The 14668-nt window shown below is 38.9% G+C and overlaps 1 protein-coding gene across 7 annotated transcripts in view; it reads left to right on the top strand.

The window, feature by feature from the left end:
* The window catches only part of DCAF1 (DDB1 and CUL4 associated factor 1), a 68818-nt gene that overhangs the window by 40132 nt on the left and 14018 nt on the right, over window positions 1-14668 (top strand). For all 7 annotated transcript variants that reach the window (XM_037529871.2, XM_037529853.2, XM_037529880.2 and 4 more), the window contains 10 exons: window positions 1700-1824; window positions 2738-4001; window positions 4717-4915; window positions 6522-6604; window positions 7195-7279; window positions 10116-10349; window positions 10906-10999; window positions 11547-11651; window positions 11859-11932; window positions 12430-12531. In XM_037529871.2, coding sequence (XP_037385768.1) covers window positions 1700-1824; window positions 2738-4001; window positions 4717-4915; window positions 6522-6604; window positions 7195-7279; window positions 10116-10349; window positions 10906-10999; window positions 11547-11651; window positions 11859-11932; window positions 12430-12531 — 2365 coding nt within the window. The remainder of the gene's footprint in view (window positions 1-1699; window positions 1825-2737; window positions 4002-4716; window positions 4916-6521; window positions 6605-7194; window positions 7280-10115; window positions 10350-10905; window positions 11000-11546; window positions 11652-11858; window positions 11933-12429; window positions 12532-14668) is intronic.

Here is a 14668-nt window from a genome sequence, read left to right as displayed (position 1 = left end):
TTTTCAACCTTTTTAATCTTGAACCCTTGTACTGTATTAAAAGTTATTGAGATCCCCATATAACTTGTTTTTGTGTTATAGCTATTAATATTTACTATGTTAGAAATTGAGAGTGAGGAACTGTAGAAACATTTATGAATTTATTTAAAAATAACATGAATCCAATGATGTTAACTTTTTTTAAATGGAAAATTTTCAAAATAAAACCAAATGATTTCAGCAAGTTTTTAAAATGTCTGGCTTTAATCAATGTCATATATGCCTCTGTGTTCAACCTTTTGTGATGCCACCTTATCATATAGCATCTAGACAATACCACCTTTACCATGCAATGAAAGTGAGAAATGAAAATAACATCTTAGTATTATAAAACAATTTTTATGTCACAGGACTTCTGAAAGGGTCTGACACCCCTAACCACACTTTGATTACCATGTTTTAGAATATTAAAGTAGTCATTATATTTACTTGGAGAATTTTGTTTAAAAGATGATGAAAGCTCAAAAGATAACTAGGAAGTTTTAAATACATTTTTTAGCCTATTAAAATGCTTATTTGGACTAGTAAGAAAGCATAAATATTTAGAAAATGTCCTTTAAAAGTTAATTTTTTTAAACTAAGAACTTGTTTCTGCTTTGAATATACAGAAACTCATGAATATTATTCTGTGTTCCTATTAATTCCATCATACTCTTTTTTTCTATAACATACAAATATACACAATTGAGTTGTTAGAATTTAATCAAAATATTTTTTAATGAAATGTTTCAAAATACAGTAAGATACAAAGAATAGTATAAAAGCTATTTTCCAAGGCTGGCATTTTGTTGTATTTCCTCCTTTTTCAGTTCAGTCTTGCTCGAGTAACCAATCTTCTGAATTTGAAGTACATTCTCTCCAAGTTTTTATATTATATGTATTTGTGTCTATATATACTATCTTTGATATTATACAGTATATGATGTGTGCAACCTGGATTGTAGGGTATCTGCATTTTGTCTTTATTGAATACCAAATTGCTTTGAAAATGATCATACTGTTTTCTTTTCCCACTAGCAGTTTTCATGCCAATACTTGGTAAAGTCAGATTTAAATTTAAAAAAATAATCTTAGTTTCTTTTTTATTAGTGTTGTATTTTGGTTTTTTTTCCTTATCCTTTAGAATATTTTGAAAACAACTGTCGACGTCTGCAGAATATTTCATCAGTGTTCCATAATTTAGTGCATGTATGTCTGTTATTTGTTTTCTAATTCTTTGTTATTTTAAATAATGAGATAATGGACATCTTAATATATAAATACTAGCTTATACTTCATGAGGACACATTCCTCGAGGTGAAATTCCTGGACTGAAGATTATTAACAAAAGTAATTGTTTTATATTTCCAGATAATTTTCTAAAAATAATGTCCTAATGTCTGCTACCAAAAGTTTGAAAGCATTTGTCTGTATACACTTACCAGCACTTGGGGATTATCCTTTGTTTTTAATCTTAGCAGTGTAATAGATGAAAATTCACCCCCACATGTTTTGAAATTAATATCACAGTGATTTACAAATCTTTGGATGCCATGGCTAGGGACAGAGCTATGCAGGTAGTGGTTATGATTCGTTGTATCTGTTTCCCTTATTTTTAGCTGTTTTTGTTTCTTGTGGCCAAATCCTATTTTCTCTTTGACTAATTCTTTTTCCTATCCAGGAATGACACTGTGCGCTTTGCTTTGGATGTTCTGGCTATTCTCACTGTTGTGCCAAAAATCCAGCTCCAGTTGGCAGAATCAGTGGACGTTCTGGATGAAGCTGGCTCCACTGTCTCCACTGTAGGTAGGTTGTAACTTGCCATTTTTGTTGCTTGGTCTGAATTTGTTTTCCTTTGCTGTTCTGGTCGTGCTAACTTAGGTGAACCCACGAAGTGGTATTAGAACAGAAGGTAGTAAAGGAGGGTACCTTGTCTCTCCCTTGTCAGTTGTGCCATACAGTTTCAGAAAAAGGAATTGTATTAGTAAATTCAAGATTCTGAGTGGTACAGGTGCATTCCTGAGAACTTTGTACTCTGGAAAGTCTTGCACTATCATAAGATTTATGGGGAAAATGGGTTGGGGCAGACAATAAAAAACTTTATTAACTTCGTAATCACAGACTTAAAATCAGTAATGGGCAAGTAACTCAGAATGGATAGACGCTATCATATCCAAAAACAAAGGGAAAGTATACTTTGTTTGAAAAATATACTTCATTAAGAATACAATTGATGAAGGCTGTAGCTAAGACGAGCATGGAATTTAGTGTGACTGACCTTGAGTCCTGTGGATTACCACTCTTAGGAGAAAACCCAAGGCACAAACACTTCTTTTTCATCTTTTTCATATATAGCAGAAAGGTTTCTTGGCTGTCACTGTAGCAGCAAGTCTGAGCACTTTTTCCTTTCCTGCAGAAGGTTTTAATTTATTCCCACTATTTTTGCTTCCCTTACCTAGGAAAAATTGCATATGAACCTTGGTGACTTCTACATAATATTGACCCTCATTCCCTTATTTAATAACTGCATGAGGTACTGCGTTGTAAAAATACATTGCGGTAGAACTGATTATATGTTATACAGACAATTCTTTGTACTTTAGGGGGAAAAGTGGTAGTTTTAAGTGGAACAGAATGAATAGACCCCTACTTTTTGGCTCTAGAACAACTGTTGAAGTTGGCCATTCGTTTTATGAGAAATGTCTTTTTCCCTCAATAGGTATCAGCATTATTTTGGGAGTAGCGGAGGGTGAGTTTTTTATCCATGATGCTGAAATTCAGAAGTCAGCACTTCAAATTATCATCAATTGTGTATGTGGTCCAGATAACCGAATTTCCAGTATTGGCAAATTTATCTCTGGAACTCCTCGGAGAAAGCTGCCTCAAACTCCAAAAAGTAGTGAGCACACCCTGGCCAAGATGTGGAATGTGGTTCAGTCCAACAATGGCATCAAGGTGCTTCTGTCCTTACTGTCCATCAAGATGCCCATCACAGATGCAGACCAGATCCGGGCCCTGGCCTGCAAGGCCCTTGTGGGCCTGTCTCGTAGTAGCACTGTTCGGCAGATCATCAGCAAACTGCCCCTTTTCAGCAGCTGCCAGATCCAGCAGCTGATGAAGGAGCCTGTGCTGCAGGACAAGCGCAGTGACCATGTCAAGTTCTGCAAGTATGCCGCTGAGCTCATTGAACGGGTGTCAGGAAAGCCACTTCTTATTGGCACTGATGTGTCCCTGGCAAGGCTGCAGAAAGCAGATGTTGTTGCCCAATCAAGGATCTCCTTCCCTGAAAAAGAGCTGCTTCTGCTGATACGAAACCATCTCATTTCTAAAGGGCTGGGAGAGACCGCAACTGTGCTGACTAAGGAGGCTGACCTGCCTATGACTGCTGCCTCACATTCTTCTGCCTTCACCCCAGTCACTGCTGCTGCTTCTCCTGTCTCTCTTCCCAGAACTCCTCGCATTGCCAATGGCATTGCAACTCGACTGGGCAGTCATGCTGCTGTGGGTCCATCTGCCCCTTCTGCCCCTACTGCCCATCCTCAGCCACGACCTCCCCAGAGTTCACTAGTTTTGCCTGGCCCATCTTATGCCGGCAATTCTCCTTTGATTGGTAGGATCAGTTTTATCAGAGAGAGGCCATCACCCTGTAACGGCAGAAAAATGAGAGTGTTGCGGCAGAAATCGGACCATGGCGCTTACAGCCAAAGCCCAGCCATAAAAAAGCAGTTGGACAGACATCTTCCTTCCCCACCTACTCTGGACAGTATCATAACAGAATATCTTAGAGAGCAGCATGCTCGCTGCAAGAACCCAGTTGCTACCTGCCCACCTTTCTCTCTCTTTACTCCTCACCAATGTCCTGAGCCAAAACAGAGGCGGCAAGCGCCAATAAACTTTACCTCAAGGCTAAACCGCAGGGCATCATTTCCAAAGTATGGAGGGGTGGATGGCGGATGCTTTGATAGGCACCTTATCTTTAGCAGGTAAGGAGATGGGAATTGGAATGATTCTTCTAAGTCAGAGTGTTTAGTCAATATAAGCATGGAGTGATTAGTCCAGAAAGCCATTTATTGGTCTGAAATACCAAAGATGGTCTCTTTGTATGAATACATGATCAGTGTAACCCCTTTTGTCAACCATGGGCTCCTTCTGTGATTCTTGACAATACATTGATATGAGATACTCTGTTTATGTTACAGCTAGTATATTTTCTAGAACTCATGCAGCACACTGTCCCTGACTAAACTCCCAAATTTATTTTTTTGTGCTAGTCCACGTTGTCTCCTGGTAGTCCAACAATGGCATCAAGGTGCTTCTGTCCTTACTGTCCATCAAGATGCCCATCACAGATGCAGAGCAGATCTGGGCCCTGGCCTGCAAGGCCCTTGTGGGCCTGTCTCGTAGTAGCACTGTTCGGCAGATCATCAGCAATCATCAGATCATCATTTTTTTTTTGCAGACCTTACATAAAGGTCGTGGGATCACAGGTTTTAAACATGGGGATTTTTGCTGCTGTTCAAATTTGTGGGTGGAGATCCTTTTCTCATTTGAAATGAAAATGAACTGCTGAAGGTCACTGTGATGTTTTAGGAGAACCTATTTGAAACATAAATGCTCTTTTTTGCTATCATCTTTACAGCAAAGTTTTCCTTTTTCCAAATCCCTGCACTTTGTCTCTGATTCTCTATTTTTGCTTAGGTTTCGTCCTATTTCAGTGTTTCGAGAAGCCAATGAGGATGAGAGTGGCTTCACTTGCTGTGCATTCTCAGCACGGGAGCGATTCCTGATGCTTGGCACCTGCACAGGCCAGTTGAAGCTCTACAATGTGTTTAGTGGACAGGAGGAAGCCAGCTATAACTGTCACAACTCAGCCATCACACACCTTGAACCTTCCAGGGTAAGGTCTCTTCATAGATGTTTCAATCCTTTTAAGTTGGGTTGGTTAACTGTGGGTAAATTGGCTGCCTATATTTGTATACAAACTCCAAAAGCTTTTGGAGAACAGCCATGCTCAGAGGCTTATGTAGTATCTATGGCAGTTTCTGTGTTACTTTGGTATAGTAGGTGCAACAGAGACTATTTGGACTGTCTGGCCCTTTGTGTAAGTTTGTTAACCCCTGTTCTTTTTTTTTTTTTTTTTAACATGTTTTATTTATTTATTTGGTTGGTTTTTTTTTTTTTATACAAGCACTGGGTACAGTCAGGAGCGCGGGAGGGTGAGAGAATTCACCAGAGCCAGAGCAGGGGGCAGAGCAGGCAGAAGGAACGAAGTACACTGCTGAGGGGAGCAGCGGGCGGCAGGAGAGGTCTGCGCGCCATGTGGGACCCTCCTCCGGTGGCTGGGGAGCAGCCGGGGATCGAACCGGCGCTGCAGAGGCTGCGGGCAGCTTCGCAACCCAGCGCTCAACCGCTGCGCCACCGGGGAGGCCCTGTTAACCCCTGTTCTAAGACCTGTTTTGTTTGATTCAGGTGGATGCTGAGATTATCAGTTATGATCATAAAAGTTTGCTTTTTATGTCAGAAATGTTAAAGTGCTATAATTTCTTTTTTTCTTGAAAATAAGCTTCTATGATTCCATTGGATCATAGTTTTGTTTCTTTTTATTTTAGGAAGGTGTTTTTTTAATTTTTTTTTTTTAAAGATTTTTATTTATTTATTTATTTATACATGCACTGGGTACAGTCAGAAGCGCAGGAGGGTGAAAAAATTCACCAGAGCCAGAGAGAGGAGCAGAGCAGGCAGAAGGACCGAAGTACACTGCTGAGGGGAGCAGCGGGCGGCAGGAGAGGTCTGCGCGCCCTGTGCGCGCCCTGTGGGACCCTCCTCAGGTGGCCGGGGAGCAGCCGGGGATCAAACCGGCGCTGCAGAGGCTGTGCGCAGCTTTGCAACCCAGTGCTCAACTGCTGCGCTACCGGGGAGGCCCTTTAGTTTTTTTTTAAGGTCTTACTATAATTTTCTTTTTTTTTAAATGGATTATAGTTTATCAATACTATTCTGTGAATGGAAATGGCACCTTGGCTTTTTCTAAAAGTTAGGAATGTTAAGATAATGCGAGGATAATTTTCCTGATTTTAGAGTATAAAATTCACTTTTTATTGGGCTTTCTATATGAAAACTCTTTAAGAGTCCTTAAAATTGAACTGAGGTTTTTAGTTGACTGTTATTTCATATGAGGGTGACTGAGGAATATGGCCAAATATTAAGGAAGGAGGAACCGTCTTTGACAGCTTTTCCGTTTCCTCCCCACTCTTGGAACTGTTGTATTTTATGTTACTAGTTCAGGAGGAGTTAATATTTTCTTAAGTTTAGTTTTTAGTATACTGTAGGTACAGATAGTAAAATCCTAGCAACTTCTGATCATTCTTGATTGTTGGAAGTTTTTGTTTTCTCTTTAATCCAACAATATTTTTTAAACTGGTGTTTTAAAATGCTAATGGCAGATATTGATGCCTGCACTTTTATAAAAACATAGTTACCCACCTTGGGCCTCCTCCTCCTTTTAGGATGGGTCCTTGCTGCTGACATCTGCTACTTGGAGCCAGCCTCTGTCTGCGCTTTGGGGAATGAAATCAGTATTTGATATGAAGTATGTATTTACTTTTATAATCTAGTTCCTCTGTTTTCCATTTTATCTGATTAATACCCTCCATCTGATTTTTAGACTCAAAAGCTTTTGGGGAAAGAAGGATACTGTGAATTATTGCTAACTTCTCACTTTCTTATAAGTGGCTCATATTTTTATCTTTCTTAATCTAGATATTCTTACCAGGCATATACATTCTCATTACATAGTAGATGCTTCACTAATCAAAATCACACATCTTTGTATTTTCTTAGTTCACATGAAAGTTGTACTCTTTGATGGGACACATTTCAAAAGCCCATGTACTCTATTAACCATGACTATAATCAGGTAATGTCCATTAAATATGTGTCCTATTAGTCATTTCTTTAATCAGGTGGTCTCCATTAATTTGGATTTACTTGGACAAACTGGTGGGGGAAGGAATTTTCTTTTTAATCTTAAGCGTGCATTTATATTCTCTTTGGGAGAAAAAATCTTCAAGTGAGTATGGTATGGTCAGCAAGAACCTGAGGATTATCTTTATATTCAGTTGGTTAAAGACATATGCCTTGGCAGTCTGTCACTTTCATGCTTCTGTTGTTTGTCTATAGGCATTCCTTCACAGAAGATCATTATGTTGAGTTCAGTAAGCACTCTCAAGATCGGGTCATAGGCACAAAAGGAGACATTGCCCATGTGAGTACCTAAGCATCCACTGCCTTCAAGTTGATTCTGCCTAACTGGGAAAAATGTAAAAGAACTGAACATGAACTTAATCTGGCAGCCTGAGAAAGATGTCATTTATATAGTGGATATTTTCAAATATTTACTAAGCTTTAGATGAAATGGCATCCTTGCTTTTATGGTGCCATACTGGAGAGATAATAAATAAAAAAGCAAATACATAGTATATCAGGTGGTATATGCTGCCTAGGAAAAGAAAGCAGGACAAGAAAAAGAGGAAGTGCTTGTTGATGGTATGGGGGATTTCTGTTTTATATGTTAATGTCACTGATTCGGTAATAAGGTGCTTTGAAAGAAGTGTGAGTTTCATGCAGAGAGCTGTGGAAAGTATTCTAAGATAAAGGGAATGGCAAGGGAGAGGAGAGATTGGGAGCTGAGGTTGATGGGGAGAGGGGTTGCATATCATGTAATATCTTTATGGGCTATTGTTAGGATCTTTGGCTTTTTCTGTGAGTGAGTTGAAGACATTGAAGAGTGATCAGAGGACACTTGACTGGCTATGAAGTCTTTAAAGTGTGAATCTGGTTTCTGTGAAAGAAGCAAGAGCAGACTTTCCAGTTTGGAGTGTATTTTGCCAGTCCACATGTGAGAGCTCCAGGATAGGAGATATAAATAAAGGAGTTGTCTATAAGTTGATAGAATTTGGAAGTGTGAACCTGAATGAGATTATTAATGACACTAGAGAAGAGAAGTGGTGTGGGGATAGAGTCCTGCCACATGCCAATATTGAGAGGTTGCTAAGTGAGGAGGAATATGGGAAGGAAGCCAACAAGAGTGGGCCAGTGGGCCAGTAAGGTAGCAGGAGTCCCCAGGAAGGAGATGTACCCTAGAAGGGCAAGGTAGACTCTTTTGAGGAAGGATTGATAACTGGGTCAGAAACAGTCAATTGAATAAGATAATTGAGAGGTGACCTTCAACACTGTGGAGACCATTATTAACCATGTTAGGAGCTAGTTTGGAACATGGGTGAAAATCTGATTAAAGTGGATTCATAAGAAAAGAGGAAAGAAAAGAGACTGAATATACACAAGTCTTGAAGTGTTTTGCTGAAAAACAGAGCAGAGCAGTGGGGATAGTAGCTGGCTATGAGTGGGTGAAGGGAGTGTTTTCCCATAAGTTTTCATATGAAAATGCTACAACATCTAAAAAGTTGAGAGGGCCTCCCTGGTGGCGCAGCGGTTGAGCGCTGGCTTGCGAAGCTGCCCGCAGCCTCTGCAGCGCCGGTTTGATCTCCGGCTGCTCCCCGGCCACCGGAGGAGGGTCCCACATGGCACGCAGACCTCTCCTGCCGCCCGCTGCTCCCCTCAGCAGTGTACTTGGGTCCTTCTCCCTGTTCTCCCCGCTGTGGCTCTGGTGAAATTCTCTCACCCTTCCGTGCTTCTGACTGTACCCAGTGCTTGTATAAATAAATAAATAAATAAATAAATAAATCTTTAAAAAAAAAATGTTGAAAGAATAGTACACATACCTGGATTTCATCGGTTTATTATTTTGCCATACTTTTCTCCTGTGTAAATGTGTGTGTTTGTCTGAATCATTTGAAAGTAAGTTGCAAACATCAAGTAGCATGTATATCCTAGCAATAAGGACATTTTATGTCATAATCATACTCTGTTTTCAAATTTAAGAAAATTTATAGTAATTCCTACATATCATTTAATAACTGCTCCATACTTGGCTTTCCCAGTTGTTCCTGATACATTTAGCTTCATTTTTTTTTTTTTTTTTTGGAATCAGGATCCACCCAAGATTCACTTACTGCATTTGGTTGTTATGTCTCATTAATGTTTTAAAGCCAAGACATTTCTGCAGTTTACATGATGTGGACTTTTGAAGAGACCAGGCTAGTTGTCCCGTGATCTGGATTATTTGATTGCTTTCTTGTGGTGTCTCTTTATTCTTCTATTAAAGGAGCGATTTTTTTTAAAAAAAATTGGAAATGTTAAAAATATATCTGTAAGCTGATAGGGAAGATCTGGTCTCTGTGTGGGGTATACAGTGTATACTTTGGAACTTTTAGTATTGTAAGGGTAAAATATACATAATGGGAAGATTGTAAGGAGAAAGGGTTATTTCACATTGATACCTTTCTCCAAAAAGTAATCCTTGAGAGTATGCTAGGGTTATCATGTTGGTTGATTCACATGGATTATTTTTCAATTTTAATCTTAGGAACATTTCTGTTTCTTAAAAAGGCGGGTAGGGTGGTTAAGAGGGTTTCCCTAATCCTGTTTCAGTCTCACTTCTCATTTTTTTTTTTTTAAGATTTATTTATTTATTTATACCAACACTGCGTATAGTCGAAGCGCGGGAGGGTGAGAGAATTCACCAGAGCCAGAGCAGGGAGCAGAACAGGCAGAAGGACCGAAGTACACTGCTGAGGGGAGCAGCGGGCATGGCAGGAGAGGTCTGCGCGCCATGTGGGACCCTCACCCGGTGGCCAGGGATCGAACTGGCGCTGCAGAGGCTGCGGGCAGCTTTGCAACCCAGCGCTCAACCGCTGCGCCACAGGGGAGGCCCTCACTTCTCATTTTTTGGGGAAAGAGACTTCCCATTATTCATTTTTGTGGGAAAGAGATTTTTCAAACCTTATTTGGGAACCAGAGCACTTAAACTTTGCTTGGATGGGTGTGATCTTTCTACTTCTAGTTAATTTACAACATTAGGGCTTTTGTAATTTTGATGGAATTTGGAAGCATGAGAGAAATACTTTGCACAGCTTCTCTTTGAATTTGTAAATGGATGGATTGGTCTGATTTTTCTCTTCCCCACCCCTTCTTCTCTAAAGATTTATGATATTCAGACTGGCAACAAGCTGTTGACTCTGTTTAACCCAGATCTTGCCAACAACTACAAGAGGAACTGTGCCACCTTTAATCCTACAGATGATCTTGTCTTAAATGATGGCGTCCTCTGGGATGTCCGCTCTTCACAGGCCATCCACAAGTTTGACAAGTTCAACATGAACATCAGTGGTGTTTTCCATCCAAATGGACTAGAGGTTATCATTAATACTGAGATTGTATCCTTTATACCATCCATGTGTTGTTATCTAGTTGGTAATGCAGAAATAATTTACCTTTCTTCCAATACCTGGTTCAAATATCCATAGGTAATACTCTGGTTCCTCTCCTTTGATTTGAAGTTTTAGTGAATTGCCATTGGACTCTAGTTGATGTTGGTAATTACCAGTGATTTTCAATAGCATGTTTTCTTGTTTTGGGAAGAGTTACTGGATAGATTATTGTCTTCTTCTTAGCTATTGAATTCATCTTTCTCTGTCTTCATAGGGATTGCACTTTTGTGCTGTATAAATCAGTTGGTAGGTCAAAGAGTAAAAGTGAAGTGATATTATGAGAGGAAGGGAGCATATGAGCAGTAAGTAGCAATACCACATAACATTATCAGGGACATTATTCAGTAATGCATATTTTACATGCTTTAGTTTTACCTGATTTCACTGATTTTTAAAGTATCAGTACCGGTAGTAGGAAGGTAAAAAAGTGTTATTTTAGAATTTCCCCCATGAAGTTAGATAAGTTTTGTGTAAAAATGGTTTTCCTTGACCATTCTCCTAGTGGGACCTTCGTACTTTCCATCTTTTACACACTGTTCCTGCTCTAGATCAGTGTCGTGTGGTATTCAACCACACAGGGACAGTGATGTATGGAGGTAATAAAGTTTTACTTTTTTTTCATTGTTCTCTTTCTCGCGCCTTACATAGTTTCATACATCCTTTTTGGAAAATCTCTCTCAAATGTGAATTTGAAACCCTGAAAGTTGTAATAAAAATGAAAATGATAATATAAATGGTGGCAAATGAGAAGATGAAAATGATGTTGATTTAGGATGAACGATCCCTGACATTAATGATAACAAATAAATCCTGCATGGAAAGAAATTTTGTTCAGTAATTTGCCATGTGTATCATTACATAATGAAGAAGAACCCTTACATTTGTTGTTGTCTTGTGATTGTTGTAAGCTTTCAGCTGTAACATTTGTTGGGAGCTAGTTGAAAGATTGAGAATATTTGTCACAGTAGTTGGGTTATGAAAGAATGGTACTTAGAGAGGAACTAACTAGATGCAGAGTGAATTTACAAGAAAATTCACTGAAATTTTGATAATCCTTTAATATTTTCTGCACTTGTCAATAGAGGATTCTGGTTCTAACAGTGTTTTGCTGCATTTCCTCCTTTCCTCTTCCCTCTCACCTAGCTATGTTGCAGGCAGATGATGAAGATGACTTAATGGAAGAGAGGATGAAAAGCCCATTTGGATCATCCTTTCGAACATTTAACGCAACTGACTACAAACCTATAGGTAACCATGAAAGGGCAGACTGGTCATTTTGTTATCTTTTACATTCCTAATTTGAAATCCTTTTTTTTTTTAATGGAAAGCTAAATTTTGATTGGAAAGCAAAGGAGTAACAAAAATATGGACAATCACCTTGAATTCCTCTTGGGGGCATGTTTTATGGTTATAGCAGTAGTCCAATCCCAAGTCTTGTCATACTCTGTTTTCCAGCGACCATTGATGTGAAACGGAACATCTTTGACCTGTGTACAGACACCAAAGACTGCTATCTTGCTGTCATTGAGGTAAAGGGAGCCAGCAGAAATGTTGTTTTGGTCTGATATTTAGACCATTTTCAAGTTATACTACAGGTACTTTGTCTAAGATGTGTTCTAAAATTGATGCAGGTCTGAGGGTAGGTTATTGATAATCTACCATTGGTTTGGGACACATACTATGTAAGAGAAGTAATGAGAAAATCTCAATATATAAAACATCACTGAGCATTCCATTTCCTATTGTCCTGAACTCACACTGTAATTCCTATTTCAGAGGAGTCTTGATCTCTTGCCCGAGCAGGATGTGTTTGTTCCAAGTATGGTGTCACTTGTTGCTCAAGCCTTCTCATCCGCTTTTCTTTCTTTCTGTTGTCCTATGTATATATTTTCAAAGTCAGGTCTTTGAGGTATTGGAATCTCTGATAGTTTACAGGGTCAAGGTACATGGTACCAGTTAGAGCTGAGGTGTGGAAGTGGGCCTCCTGAAAGCTAACCGCTCTGTGTGGTATGATGTTCTGTTTCAGAACCAAGGCAGCATGGATTCTCTAAACATGGACACGGTGTGCAGGCTATATGAAGTAGGCAGGCAGCGTCTGGCAGAAGATGAGGATGAAGAAGAGGACCAGGTAAGTGATCTTTGAGACTTCTTTCTGCTCATCAGTGCTGTATAGATTATGCTCATCTGCTTTCCACTATAGGGATTTTTTTTTTAAAGATGAACCTTTGCTACCGGTTGCCATATTATGAAAGCCTGTTATGTCTCCTTGATTACTGAAACTTAGAGAAAGCAGATTTTTGTTATTACAAAACTTTGACAGTTCCTTATGGTAAGTTAATTTGCAGATTAACTGATCTCTTTGTAAGTTAATTTGCAGATGAGCAATTTCTGATTTTGTTTCAAGGATATCTTTGAGCTCATGCTTAAGACCAGTGCCCTGTTTGACTTTAGGATAATCAGCTTCTACTCTCCCAGTACTAATAAACAGAAAAATCACTCTGCTGAGATGGAACATAGAAATGGCTAAATCTTTGTAAAGTTCTGGTTTGTATTTCTTAAGTTTTGTAGTTTATTTCAGAGTAATAGAGTGGATCTTATAGGTACAGAGATTTTAATGCTCTTGAGAAATTAAGAGTTTATAAAATGGGGGTATGTAGTACTATGTCTAATGGGTCTTAGCTTTTCTTTTTTTCATAGGGGATTTTAATTTATGATTGTAGTTTCTACGTGCTTGCCTGTGTGGCATGCCAACTTCAGTTTTGAAGCGTTTCTCAAACTTTTGAGTTTCGGCAGATCTTTCCTGTCTTCTGGGCTCATACCACATTCTCTTTCCAGGTGTATTCTCTCCAGGCCAGGATCTTTTGTCTAATCTGAGAAATATTTAAAGTATTTTTTGATGCAAATCTAATATTATGGGCAAAGGACTCATGTTTTTGTCTGACAAAAGTTAGTATTAAGTAAGTATGGGTGTTTGTGCCAGTTTTGAGTTTTAGGTGTGTATTCCACTGTTGTACTTCACAGGTATAAATCTGTAAGTTTGTCCTCTAAAATGGATTACTGACTACTTTTATTACATGGGAACAAAAAGCTAAAACAAACATATTAACAGTTCTCTGTGTGTGCTTTTTTGATTTCCACAGTGGTGTACTGTTCCAACTGGTTAAGCACGCATTTTATTAGAACCTGGAGATGATTCACCATCCCCCAAAATGGGTTTCTGAGCAGACTAAGGAAAGGAAATTTGTGAAGTACTTGGGTTTAGTAGTTACAATGTAATCAGAGCAGAGCCTTTTTCAGGGTTTGCTTCTTGACCTAGAGGCACTATGCTTTCAGTGCGCTGTCATCCCTCTTCCCTCACACAGAAGAAAGTTGTCATTATTTTTTTTGGATACCATGGGAATATTATTTTTTAAAGTACTTCAGTGAATATGACATCCTCCTACAATAGTTTTTTTCCCCCTCTTAAATAAACTTTATTTTTCCAAAGCAGTTTTAGATTCACAGCAAAATTAAGCAAAAGTGATGAGTTTCCATATATGCTCTGTCTCCACATGTATAACCTCCCTTATCCCTAATCAGAACGCTACATTTGTTATAATTGATGAACCTATCTTGACATATCCTTGTCACCCATATTCCATAGATTACGTTAGAGTTCACTTTTTGGTGTTGTATTGAATTATACAAAATATAACATGTGTATCCTCCATTATAGTATCATACAGAATATTTGGCAGTTTCAGTGCCTTAAAAACTTTCTATGTTCCAAATATTTAGACCCTCCCTCTGCTTAGCACCTGACAATAATTGATCTTTTTGTTGTTTCAATAGATTTGCCATTCCAGTGTGTCATACAGTTGGAATCATATGTTATGTAGCCTTTTCAGATTGGCTTCTTTCCTTTAGTAATACGCATTTGTTCCATGTCTTTATGATTTGATAGCTCTTTTTGTTTTAGTGCTGAATTATATTCCATTGTCTGGATATACCAGTTTATTTAACCATTCATCTACTGAAGGACTTTTTTTTTGCAATTTCAAGTAATTTTGGCAATTATGCTTTTTTTTTAAAAGATTTATTTATTCATGCATGCAAGAACTGGGGTACAGGCCAGATGCATGGGAGGGTGAGAGGATTCACCAGAGACAGAGCGGGGAACAGAACAGGCAGATTGACGAAAAACATTGCTGAGGGGAGCAGTGGGCGAGACAGGAGAGGTCTGCTGCGCCATGTGGGATTCTCGCCAGCCAGCCGGTATTGAACCA

The sequence above is a fragment of the Talpa occidentalis genome, unplaced genomic scaffold (assembly GCF_014898055.3).
Source record: "Talpa occidentalis isolate TD23 unplaced genomic scaffold, MPIMG_talOcc4v2.1 talOcc4.10, whole genome shotgun sequence".
NCBI classification, from domain to species: Eukaryota; Metazoa; Chordata; class Mammalia; order Eulipotyphla; family Talpidae; genus Talpa; species Talpa occidentalis.
Note: the sequence above shows the minus strand (reverse complement) of the source record. Positions and strands in the feature narration are given on the sequence as shown.